The 12,951-nt window shown below is 44.1% G+C and overlaps 1 protein-coding gene across 5 annotated transcripts; it reads right to left on the bottom strand.

The window, feature by feature from the left end:
* Window positions 1–376: 376 nt before the first annotated feature.
* Window positions 377–12,521, bottom strand: tmem268 (transmembrane protein 268). 5 transcript variants are annotated; one of them, XM_083774382.1, is made up of 10 exons: window positions 12,397–12,521; window positions 10,765–10,819; window positions 9,576–9,697; window positions 8,909–9,003; window positions 8,488–8,595; window positions 7,576–7,728; window positions 5,495–5,605; window positions 4,491–4,580; window positions 2,788–3,012; window positions 377–2,542 (listed from the first exon to the last, which is right to left on the bottom strand). In XM_083774382.1, exons 3-10 carry the CDS (start codon window positions 9,688–9,690, stop codon window positions 2,375–2,377), a joined length of 1,065 nt encoding a protein of 354 aa, XP_083630508.1. In that variant the 5' UTR covers window positions 9,691–9,697; window positions 10,765–10,819; window positions 12,397–12,521; the 3' UTR covers window positions 377–2,374. The 5 variants fall into 5 exon arrangements, with proteins under 5 accessions (XP_083630508.1, XP_083630511.1, XP_083630509.1 ...); XM_083774385.1 differs by having other exon boundaries at window positions 2,788–3,009; XM_083774383.1 differs by lacking the exon at window positions 12,397–12,521 and adding an exon at window positions 11,604–11,861 and having other exon boundaries at window positions 10,760–10,819.
* Window positions 12,522–12,951: the final 430 nt, after the last annotated feature.

Genomic DNA, 12,951 nt, shown 5'->3' with positions numbered 1-12,951 from the left:
CTGGGAGATGGGCATGGTCAGCGGCCAAACGTCACGCACGCACGGGTCGCATGCATGGGGGTCGCACGCACGCACACACACACACACACACACACACACACACACACACACAAATCTGTGATTCATGTTAAAGTGATTCATGTTAAAGGGGTAGTTTTGGATTCACATTTAACTGTGAAATATCCACTGGAAACTACTTTTGTAGTCATTTTGTAATCATTTCTCAGTAACTGGTTCAACTCGGAAACAAAAAAACATTGCATGGATGCACCTGGGACGTATCCTCAGTGACGTATCCCAACTAGGTCATCAGGGTTTCAGGTCGTCTCAGTGACGTATCCCAACTAGGTCATCAGGGTTTCAGGTCGTCTCAGTGACGTATCCCAACTAGGTCATCAGGGTTTCAGGTCGTCTCACAACATCATACCCCTCACTCAGGTGACCCAGCCGGGGTGATCAAGTCCCGACTTAGTTACGTCCCAGTAGCTACCCACGATCAGTCCCATTAGGGAAAGACCAGGGCCACACAATGTGCCGCTCCCAAACTACTCTGCCGGGACTGGGAGGTCTGTCGCGTGGAAGAACTAGGCTCTGTGGGTTGACTCCTGTCCCGGCCCCTCCTATGTCTCATCCACTCCTGCTCTCACCAGGTGCAGCCAGGAGTCAGGACCTATGCGTTGTACCAGACTCCCAGCACCAGACACTTCATTCAGGAGAGGCAGATTTTTGCACTGCAATGGTTCTGCAGGCTCCACCAGCAGGGGAACGGTGGTGCCGCAGGCTCCGCTTACGGCTTGAATGGCCCTCCTAAAGGCCATACCGTGGGCTGTTGGGCCTCCTCACGGAAGACACAGTCTGGGGCGCCAACCCATACTGCTCAAAGATATCAAATCTAAAGATAAAAAAACTATTTATTTACCCTCTTTCAGCTTCAGGAAACATACTGTACCCCCCCCCCCCCCCCCCCTCTCTCTAAATAGAGGCTCTAAACATAATAATAATTGTCACGGGGAAGCCCATGCCCTATACACAGACAATGATTGGGGACATGGCATAAACTTTACTACACCTGCTTCCAATTAATTATCATGAATTAGCCGGCTTGGAAGTGGTGGTTCAAGTTGTAAAGTGTATGTTCTATTTATTGATACTGTAACTGAAATGCATTGCTGAAGGATACTAATTGTTTTAAATGTATTTATTGATGTGAAGTTGAATTGATTGTGAGTCACCTCTCCCTCTGCAGTGGCATTCCTGTTGACTGGGAAGGTGCCAAGTGCTGCAGAGGAGGAGGGGTGTTTGATTCGAGAGCAATCTTATTTAAAACCAAACTATAGTTTGTGTATGAATGGACGTCCGGAATTTCATGTTTAAGTTCAGGTTAAAACCTTCAGTAATGGTGTATTAACTCATTGGCCTTTGTATGCTTATGGTGAGTTAATTTAATTGCCAATTTGCTGGGATACAGTTTGGTATGTCTCTCTCCTATAAAGGGGAGACCGCAGCTGATGTGTGTTAGTGAGTCCTTGGTTGACACACAGGTAACAGCGTAAGTGAGAGCTGCCAGGGCCCTTTGGAAAGTAAGGGTATGGCCTGTTACAGCTTCTCCTTGTTTTAGGTGTTGTTCAGTAGTGTTGTCTTCAAGTGTATTTATGTTTGTACATCTGTTATTTTGGCCAAATCTTGTTTTTCGTCATTGTCTTTGCCGTGGCCGCACTGTACCATAATCTGCACGGGACTGGAAAGGTGAATAAAAAACCCTAAAAGGGCATTCTTGGACTCTTCTGTCTTTTTGGAGCCTTGGCCGGTCGGCCAACATCACAATAATAATAATAATAATAATAATACTCTACAAAACTACAATATGGCAGAATTGGACACAAAGACAGAGTACGGACATAGATAAAACAATAATCTATATTCTATTCACTGTTTGTACAAATAATTTAAAGTGACTATAATGATGATTGTCAAATGCATGAAGGTGCATAGAATGTATTGTTCTAAAGTAACATTTGCAAAGCCTGTAGCTGAATTTGTTTCGGGGATTAAATTCCAGGACGCAGTCCAAACCAAAACTGGAAACTTACCAGGAGGACATGGTTCAAACCAAAGCTGGATTCCAGTTTTTTAACAATCTAGGGCGGCAATGGAAGCCTAATGGCTTAGCTGACCGGAGTCTGTATACCAGGACACCTCCTGTTTTCTCTCTACACTAAATATTGATTTAGTGACTGAGTGTAGCTATTTTCACAGAATGTCCGCTCCCCAGAATACGGAAACAAAAGGGTTCAAGTGGTACAAAGTCAGTCCCCATTTTGGATGTTTCCTCGCTGTCAGTCCAGTGTTCCCTTCGCAGCACTAGAAGACGTGTCTATTGGAGGATCTTGGTGTTGATGTACTGGCAGAGGCAGAGAGACGCAACACTGCAGTGATTCTTGCGAGGTCGAAGACGCTGAGGGCTTGGGCCTGATAACCTCTCAGACATCAACAGCCTCACGTAGGTTGAACTGTAAGTCATCAGGAGCTGGTGAGCTTTGACCTGTAAGAGGAGTCAGAGGACAAGCAAAATATGAGAATCTACACACGTTTTAGCAAAGTATCCTCACATGACAGTAAAGGAATGAAAGAGTTCTTCCATCAAGTTAAGATCTGTCTTTCTACAAATACAGATTAAAGCAGATTAATAAATATCAATAAATACATCTAAACAGTCAAATATATATTTTCAGATCAATTGCATCACTAACTATATTATGTGGGGTGAATGGTGTACAGGCTTTCTACCTGAGCGGGTGACGTGGTTTCGGGAATGAGGCTGTAGTTGGTTGTGATCTTGGAGTCCTCCTGTTGGTTAGAAGAGGAGCTGTTCTCTGTCTCCTCCCTGTTGTCTGTCAGTAGAGGCCTCTCCTCTTCTGAACCCCCCACCTCCCCTGACCATCTGACCACAGGGTCAACTGGCTTGACCTTTGTCACCAGGGTGAGATGAGACATCCTCTCCTTCAGTTTCTTCTGGTAAAGAAACAGTACATCTTAATGCTTTGGGTTAGGGTTAGGACAAGGCTGCTTTTCTCTCAACCTGGGTTAATTATCCTCATTTGTATTATGCTGACTGAATCAGAACATTATAATATATGATAATTTCTCGTCACCACTCACCAGTGGCCTGCTCTATGTCCCTTCAGTGCTTGTTGCTGCAACAACTACACATTCATTTTTGAGCCGAATGTGAACGAAAAGCCTGGGTACCGAGGCAAGACATGACATGAGCGCCCTCTGTCCAGAGCCCCGGACCAGTCTGAGACTCACTCACGGGGGTGTTAGTTTGACTGGCGGACCGGGACCGTCAGTCACAGCACTTTGGTCAGAGATTGAACGGTGTTCCTTTTCCCTTTTCGTTCTCAGTCAGTCGGTCAGACAGACAGTCAGTCACCCCCTTCTCCTCCTCTGCCTGTTTCTGAGGGAGAGCCCGGGGCCCCACCTTGGTCATTATGCGGCGAGGTGAGTTAGTTCACTGTTCATGATTGTTTTCATATGCACTCATTTGTTGCCTTTTACTGGTTATTGTGATGAATGTGATGAACCTTGCCTTGAAGCTGTACAGAGGATCTTGTGTAATGTGCAGTGCACATGGTTTACCTATTGTAGTATGAAATGCAGCAATCACTAGCCCATATAGAATATTCAATGTTACTTGGTGTATTGTCATATGTTTTCTTAGTACTATAGTCTTTAGTGGTACCCATCCCCCTTAGAGTGCTGATGTTGTTTTGCCTTTCATCATGCTTGTGTGTATAGTGAACTGCTGTATGCTGCCTTGCTGAAGTTTTTCCAATGGAAGACAAACGTATGCACAAAGAACAATAAGACAGGGTTTAATAATGATGTGGCTTCATTTAGATTTTGGACTTCATGTGGTGACTGGTGAGTCTATGTCATAGACATAGCATTTTTTTTTAATACTGATACAGTATAGACTATGACAAAAGTATTTAAAAAACAATGCATGGATTTACTTTGGCCTACTGTCAGGATGCACAAGAACATTGGCACTGATCAGTCAAACTGAAATTATACATTAGGCCGCGGAGCCCCAATTAAATCAAGGCTAGGTCCCCAAAAGAAAATCTCTCATTGGAGACCTTCTATGTGGTGAAAGTAATAGTGAAATAAAACCGGTCCTCCCAAGGACCCTGAGGGTCCCCAGAGCCTCGCTGTGAAAATCAATTGAACCGCAGTAGAATAGAGGAAGTGACAGCTGTATAGAGGGTATGCGCGTGACATCATCATCAAACTAGCATCAAACCAGGAAGTTATGCAGGAAGGCCAACTGAGTGGCAAACTACTTTCTGGCCTTGACAGCCCATACATCCACACAGAAAAGTCATATCTGATTGCATTAAACAATGTTAAACTCACTTTGCATGTTGCTTTGCCACACGATTTGCCATTCACTTTAAGCATGCGCATACCCTCTATTCTCCACTCACCTGGGTGTTGTTTGCCACGGAGCTGCTCTCCTCTAGAGTTTCTGTCAGTGTCCTCAAACAGCAGGACATGTCCCAGTACACGCACATCAGCTGAGACAGGAGGACGAGAGGACAGGAGGGAGGCATGTGGACGGAGATGCAGAGGTATTGAGAAAAGGACGTTAGAAAGAAAGTGAACTTGAAACAAATCGCTAAATCAAACGCAGCGCGCGGAGCGGCGGAGTCAGTTCAGTCAGTCAACCTCAAGGGAGGTTCTTGTCATGCTCAAAGGCCCATACTATGCTCAAGGGGTTAACATGCTGCATTACTATGTGGGAGTATACGTGTGTGCAAGTCTCACACGTCATTCGCCGATGCGGCAGTCAGCTGACTAAGTGGGCAGGCTACTTTAGCTCACTAGACTCCATGCTCTTCCTGCCTTCCTCGGCTCATGGTTCCCGGTTGTATGTGATGTTTTCTCCCACCACCACCCCAGCACCACCGGTGGGCTCTGCTATCTATGCTCCCCATGGGGGGGTTATTGTATATCTATCTTCCTGCTCTTATGTTTTATGATGTTGCTTAATCATGCCGAGCAGGGAGAAATCCAGCAGAGCCGAACGCCAAGTCAAATATCATATGCACACTCATTACTCATTCTGCAATAAATATTGTTTAATCTATTCGTGAGTTGTCTGACTGAACTATAAATCGCCAACTACAAATGCTGAAAAACGCAGACCATCATACTCGAGTATGTAAAGAAAGAAAGAAAGTGAAAGATGAGGAGAGTGACAGAGTGTCTGCTGACATCATCAGCGGCCTGCCACTAACTGAATATGCTGCCCCTTATCACAATAATGTTGGAATATATTATGTTAATATGTCCTGCAGTGCAAATTCTCTGGCATAAGTAATAAGTAATGACACATCACATTTGTAACTCATGGAGGGAGGAGGGAACAAAAATGTATACATTTATTTTGTACCCTCTCTGAGTTAAATGTGTGTGGTACAACACCTACCTGTAGAGCTCCAGCGCAGTTCTGGACCCAGTCGGCCACGCCCACTAACAGTTTGTGCTTACTCATCCTTTCATTGACTTGTATCAGACGCACATCCACGTTCACATTGATCTAATGGGAAGGAAACACACAAGGACCATGCTCTTTATCACAACAATGTTGGAAACCAATTCTGGCCTGCAAATTGTCCAACATAATTAATGATATAGTCATCATACACAGTAAAACCCTCAGGGCTATGTCTTGCGCCACCCCTTAACCCTTATCCCTGAACTTATTTGCCATTTTTGTCTCCACCAGGCCGAAGGCATGGGGGGAGAGTATGTTTTGCACTCCGTCCGTCCGTCCGTCCGTCCGTCCGTGTGTGTGTCCGTCCGTCCGTGTGTCCGTCCGTGTGTCCGTGAGCAGCTAATCTCGGCCACCGTTAACCCGGTCGATGCCAAATTTTGCACACACACTCCCTGGATGCCAACGATGAACCTCTGCCACAAACTTTCCAGAACGGCCTGTTATAGCGCCACCAGGAGGCCGCTTTGTGCAAAACAAGTTTTTGCACAGTACACCTACAGATTTTGTCCAAACATCACGCAAATTGGTACACAGTCTCTCTAGAGCCATTCAACGAAACCGGTCTTTCAGATTTCTCAGACTCCATCCTGATTGGTTAAGATTGGCTTCCAAAGTTCACAGGAGTGCTCCGTTTCAAACAAAATGCTGCAAATCATGAACACATCGCGTGATTTCCGTGAAATTCTGCACCCACATTCCCACTAGGCCGAGGACGAAATGCCACATGAACAATTTCAACTCAGCCTCAAGGTGGCGCTATAACTGGCCGAAAAGTGTTTTTACCTCTAACTGCACGGATCTGTGGATAACTTTGTATGCCAACTCCCTAGAGGCCGAGGAAAAACATTTGCCTGGAATTTTTCACATCTGCTCTTTATAGCGCCACCAGGAGGCCGACATATGTAAAACACATTTTCTATTATTACTCCTTCAGATTTTATCCAACTTTCACGCAAATCGGTACACATGATCTCCATAGTCATGTGATCAAGACAGGTTTGTTTGATTTCTCATATTCCATCCTGATTGGCCACGATTGGCTCCTACACTTTTCAGGAGTAGCCCGCTTTGTACAAATCGCCACAACTCCTAAACGCAGCGTCCGATTGCGATGAAACTGTGCACGCATATTCCCACTAGGCTGAGGAAGAAATCCTGGTGGAGACCTGTGCCCAGAAGGGCACTTTTTCTAGTTTACAAATACGTTTAGGGATAAGGGAAAAGGGTGGCGCAAGATGGAGCCCTCAGTGTTTATATGGGGAGATTGAGGAACCCAATTAGAACACGGCGCCACTTCTCCATTGAACTCAATAGATTATATTCGGTCACCCTATAGGCCTATATGAATGGTGTGCTCATTCTATACTTGACATTGGTGGCCGCTATTTTCCAATGCTTGCTTTTGAGGATTCATTTGAGAAATCGAGAAATTTATTTTAACTTTAAACGTCCATTAGCTCTACAGTGATTTGACGATTTGATTGGCTGATCACCCCATAGCGATGATTTGAATGGTTGAGCAAAGTACATAATTATTGAGACAGCGTGGGCCGTGGACACATATACGCGTCAACAGGCAGCAAGAAAGCGCCTAGTCCAGGCAGCTGGTGGATGGAAATGACGCTTACGTGCGGTTGAACTTGTAGCGTCTGCAAAGCGTTTCCGTTTTTGGCGATGCTACAAATTGAAGCCACGCACTAGCGTCATTTCCATCCACCTGCTGTTTTAAAACCCGGAAGAGACGCCTGGACTAGGCGCTTTCTTGGCGCGACAGTGTAGTTGTATACCCTGAGGGCAGAAAAGCGAAGACGCCAAAAGTGATTGGCCGGAATGATGTGATGATTTGATTGGCTGAGCACGGAATGTGATGCATGATGATGTATGATGATTAGAGCCCCCCTCACTTCACACGAGTGTGATTTGTTTTTACTATGGAAAAATGTGTGTGTCATGTGTGTATTATATTTAGTTTCATCATACATGGTGACACGTTGGGGTTTGGTAATAATTACCTCTTTGTTGCTGTGGTGGAGGATGAAGATGATGGCGGTGGTGAGGAAGATGGAGATAAGGCTGACAGACAGACACAGGACCCAGTAGTCTGTGATAGTCAGGTAGAGATGGAAGGTGGAGAACGCAGCACACCACAGCACCACATACAATACCTGGAGAGATAAGAGACACCGACAATACACTGTCAAATGATACTGGCAATATACACTGCAATTAATACTGTCAATGCACTGTAAATCAGTGGTTCCCAACCTCTGGGTCCCCAAATTAAAGTGAAGTGACAATTTAACCCATTCAGACCAGGAACCACCTTTCAATCCAGGAACCCCTTTTTGTAACAGTTTTTAGAAAACTTAGTTTTTTTAATCGGCCTCAGGCCTAAATGGGTTGGGAATTTTTGTCAAATAATATAAGAAAGGGTAAAAATTGTGAAAACAACCAGATTACAAACGGCTCGTGAAGTGAGGCGTGTGAGCTTGTAGATCGGCTATTTTCTAAATATTTATCTGTGGAACCGAGATTAACCAAATGTAATGAATCAACTCCAAGTGCTTGTCAGGGTGGGGGGGTCACCAGTTCAATTTGAACTGTTCAAATAAGATTGTTTTTTTTTTGGGGGGGGGGGGGGGGGGTATACATAATATACAGTTAATATTCTGTAAATGCATCACTGTAACTGCATTGCCAATGTAGGGTACTAGAAATCCATACACTGTCAATACACTGTAAAAGTGTAAATACACAGGCAACCTCACTGCTATTCATAGTGAAGCGGAAGCCTGATTTATTCCTCGTCGTATAGTGGTGTCACTCGCCGAAAATAGACAATCCAGCTCACAACCCGCCGTCACATTATTTTCGGAAGCTGCGCAAATCACAATGTGGTGTGAATGCAGAGCAAACATACTCACTGGAGCCAACATGAAATGGAACAGGGCGGAATTGAAAGTCATGTATCTTCTGACCGAGGGGACGTCCAGCGCTAATCCCAGAGAAGCCTCAAAGTCCTGCACCGGAATCTACATGACAGAAGACAAAGAGTCTGACACTGTAATTATTCGGCTGTGTGTGTGTGTGTGTGTGTGTGTGTGTGTGTGTGTGTGTGTGTGTGTGTGTGTGTGTGTGTGTGTGTGTGTGTGTGTGTGTGTGTGTGTGTGTGTGTGTGTGTGTGTGTGTGTGTGTGTGTGTGTGTGTGTGTGTGTGTGTGTGTGTGTGTGTGTGTGTGTGTGTGTGTGTGTGTGTGTGTGTGTGTGTGTGTGTGTGTGTGTGCGTGCGTGCGTGCGTGCGTGCGTGCGTGCGTGCGTGAGATGAAGAAGAGAGTTGTTTGTTGACCTGAAAGCCATCTCTCTCTAGCTTGGCCCGGCAGATTGAAAGATCAAATGTTGGGTTTAGCATGGAATTGCAGGGTACTGCTAACACACATTGACCTGAGAGAGAGAGAGAGAGAGAGAGAGAGAGAGAGAGAGAGAGAGAGAGAGCTCGTTTGCACAGGCTTCAGTTCAGGCCATCAAGCATTATTACCATCAGTAAATACATCTTTAAACATGGAATAACATATCATTATGGGATCTTGAGCACTCTAGTCAGCTGACAGCATCTGTTTTCATAGTAATTTCATTCATAGATTGTGTTTGTTAAACTTTGTTTGTAATCTCTCTCCATCACTCTCTCATTCTTTCTCCCCTTGAGAGGTTTGATAAATACAGTGTAGGCCTTTGGGAATATGCATTTACAAATCAAGGCCACAAACAGGTATAGGGTACCTTGGAAGCTGTAGGATAGTGTGTCAACCACATAGTGAGTTACCAATAACTAACACATTGCTGCCAGTGCCACACAGTTACAGGTACTGTAGGATTGTTCTCTACTAAAAAGTAAAAAGGTAGTAATTAATATTGAAGTATAATCATGAACTACTAATTCATTGCTAAATATTTTTTGGCAGTAGTATTTCCAGTGTCCGCTAGAGACTAGCATCAATCAGGCTTCAGACTCTTACCATTGGACCATCTGGGTGTGTTGGTGTTTTGCGTCTGTGGTCCAGATTGCCTGGACTGAGGTGCTCTCTCATCCACCTCCGTCAGCTGACAGCTTCTGGTCTCCTCATCCATCATTCAGGTCCTGATGGTGGACAAACAAAGTATGACATCACTAGGGCTGTCACCATCACCATCATGAAAGTTTACTTGATGATTCGTTGTCATACAAATAACAAATGACTGCGATGAACAATTTAATTGTGTTTTTGGCATTGAATTGAACGTTAGAACATATAAATAAATATCACACCCATGTGAAGTGAGGGGCGCTCTTATCATCATATGTTACATTCCGTGCTCAGCCAGTCAAATCATAACAAAAGTCATTCTGGCCAATCACTTGGCGTCTTCACTTTTCTGCCCTCACTCAATATGTGCTCAGTCAATCAAATCATCGCTATGGGGTGATCAGCCAATCATCAGCCAATGTTTGTGTTCACACAGACCCACAAAGCTGGGCATAGGCACTAGCCCCTCCTATAGCTTTGAGGGTTTGTGTAAACACAAACATTGAAGACAAAAGTGTGTAAACACAAACATTGAAGCCAAAAGTGAGGACGCAAATTGTGATTGGCCAGAATGAGATAACGTATGATGATAAGTGCCCCTCACTTCACACAGGTGTGATTTTTGAGGGACGCTAGCCCCTCCTATATACAGCTTTTGTCCCCACATGTCTCATATTTTCCATTGACAATGAAAGGAGAAATGTTGTCATATGTGCCTCAAATATGACGTAAATTTTGTGGCAACACAAACATTAATTGCCATTGACAATGAAGGGAAAATCTACGTCATATGTAGACGAGCAAATCGGCTAACCTTTCACAAAAACTCATCGCTACTAGATTTTCCACTGACTTTATGCATGCACCAGACCAGAGTAATCTAGTAAGAAAGTGGCGACGCTAGCGTTGACTCCCATTGTAACAATGGAATGCGGAAGTGCTCATTCTATCTCAATGGGATAGTTCCAGCCATAGGAGCAATGTTTGGAACTATAGCCCATAGGCACCCGCTTTGCAGCGAGATCAAAGTGTGTCGCTACTCTCCTACTCTACACTCTGGCATGCACATATACCCTCTATAGGGGACACCAGAATGAAATTGGTTAATTATTGTAAGAAGGTCGATTATAACAAACCTCACCAGGGGGTGTCCTTAACTCAGCATGAAACACTGCTGCTTTTACCGATCCAACACTCTGACGAATATACAAAACAAAACAAACAGAGAAAATCCAATTAAAAGTGAAAGAAAACTTCAAGGTTTCCACTTACCGGTAGATTCCCTCCCTCCATCCCCCCACCCGCCTACGGTGTGTTTTATTACAGGAGTGTGAAAATTCTGTCTGAGGATGTCAACTTTCTTTGTACTCTTTCTCTCTCTTTTCTCTCTTTTCTCTCTCTCTATCTGCCTCTCCCTCTCTCTCTTTCTCACTCTCCCTGTGCACTCTCATTTTCACTTCCTCCCCTTGTAGTCTCAAAGAGGCTTCGTCAGTGCCAGTTTGCATCGCATCTGTTCAAATGGAGGAGGGAGCTAGGAGAGCTGTGTACACGCACACACTACGTGTCTGCAGCCACATCTTAACCACATATACCCGTTAGACTGCTCTTTAATAGTGGCTTTTCTGTGATCGCTCTACACTAAATATCTTTGCTGAAAATAGATGTTGTAGATCTGATATTTTCTGCTAGCGTTTCTCTGGATGCTGGGGCTGTAAGTGGTTAAGCTTGTCTCAGTGGTTCACTGTCAGAAAGAGGAAACAGTCCAATGAGTCCATGGTGATACAATGCATCAGACTGCAGAAGTCTCAACACTGGGGTTTGAGACTAGACAAAGTCAAGTACACTGTGACAGCGCAGCAGTAAGGTATAGACAGACTTCATCCATGTTTGTGTCATAATCGATGTGGAATGAGTATCTAAAGATGGTATGACAAAATGGAGATGTGAAGAATTATGTTTGAAAACAAAACAAAATCCTACTTGTCTTGCTCTTCAGATGAAGGTCCAACTAACACTCAAATTCACTTTCAGACTTTAAACTGTAAAGGCTCCACTTTCTTCATTATTATCTCCTTCCTGGTTGTGTTGAACTTCTTTTTTTTCCTACAAAAGGAACTCGTCTCACATCTAACGTCCAAGCATCTAACGTCCAGGCGCAAAGTACTCATTGATGAGTCATTCTCATCAGACTCTCTGAAATGTTTCAAACCAAACTTATTCTAAAGTATTTTCCATCATTCTCCACCCTTTTCACATACTCTGTTGCGCCCCCTCTCTCTCTCTCTCTCTCTCTCTCTCTCTCTCATTCTCTCCCTTATTAGCGTGTGACTCAGCTCGACTACACCACATGACTGTTGGAATGTGTTGTACCCAGATAGAACAATGAATAAGTGCATTAATGCACCTATAGTCATTATTCTTATGCACAGCTGTATAAACAACTCTTATTCGTCTTATGTTTTGGGGCGTTTCTAAAAAAACACCAGCATAGTCCATACATTCGCAAAAATAATCAGTACTTAGCTTATTGGTCTTGATATTATGTGATGTGAGTAAAAAAAAGAAGAAAATAGTATAAAAATAATGTAGGCCGCCACAACACACACACAAACACACACACACACACACACACACACACACACACACACACACACACACACACACACACACACACACACACACACACACACACACACACACACACACACACACACACACACACACACACACACACACACACACACACACAGCCAAGTGACCTCAGTTTCCTTACCTAGTCTGTTGCTTTCATGGCGCTGTGGTAGTCTGTGTCTTTGTACAAGGAGATATTCTGCCAAAGAGCCCTGTTGTTCTGCTTGAATTCATGATGTGGTGTTAAACTGTGAAATTGTGGAACTGTCACATATTAACTCAAGAGTTTCCCCTCTCTCACTTCCCCCTCTAGTCTCTCCCCCTTATCTCTCCATCTCTCTCTCTCTCTCTCTCTCTCTCTCTCTCTCTCTCTCTGTCTCTCCCACACACACACACACACACACACACACACACACACACACACGCGCGCGCGCACACGCACACGCACACACACAGAGCCTATATTTTGTTGACAGCTAATAAACCATGATGAAAAGTCTGCTCTCTTGTGGGCGAAGACAGTCAGTGTACCTTATTATGTGGACTTTCAAGATATTTTGAGGGTATTTCTATACGTCTTCGGTCTTCTCTTCATAGCATGTATTATGTTATTGTAGAGTAGGCGTAGCTGATACTTTATTTTTTATTTTTTTATTTACATATCTCTGTTAAGTTTGTTTCACATTTTAAGTCGGAA

This window comes from Protomyctophum parallelum, assembly GCF_964188405.1.
Source record: "Protomyctophum parallelum genome assembly, chromosome: 1".
NCBI lineage: Eukaryota > Metazoa > Chordata > Actinopteri > Myctophiformes > Myctophidae > Protomyctophum > Protomyctophum parallelum.
This window is presented reverse-complemented; position numbering and strand designations above follow the sequence as displayed.

What these genes read in the sequence shown, in the direction of transcription:
- tmem268 (XM_083774382.1), bottom strand. Translation starts at nt 9,690, where the DNA reads ATGATGGATGAGGAGACCAGAAGCTGTCAGCTGACGGAGGTGGATGAG. An exon ending in CCGTGGCAAACAACACCCAG is followed by an intron (nt 3,013 to 4,490) that starts GTGAGTGGAGAA and finishes TTTCTTTACCAG; the next exon opens with AAGAAACTGAAGGAGAGGAT. An exon ending in AAACCACGTCACCCGCTCAG is followed by an intron (nt 2,543 to 2,787) that starts GTAGAAAGCCTG and finishes CTCCTCTTACAG; the next exon opens with GTCAAAGCTCACCAGCTCCT.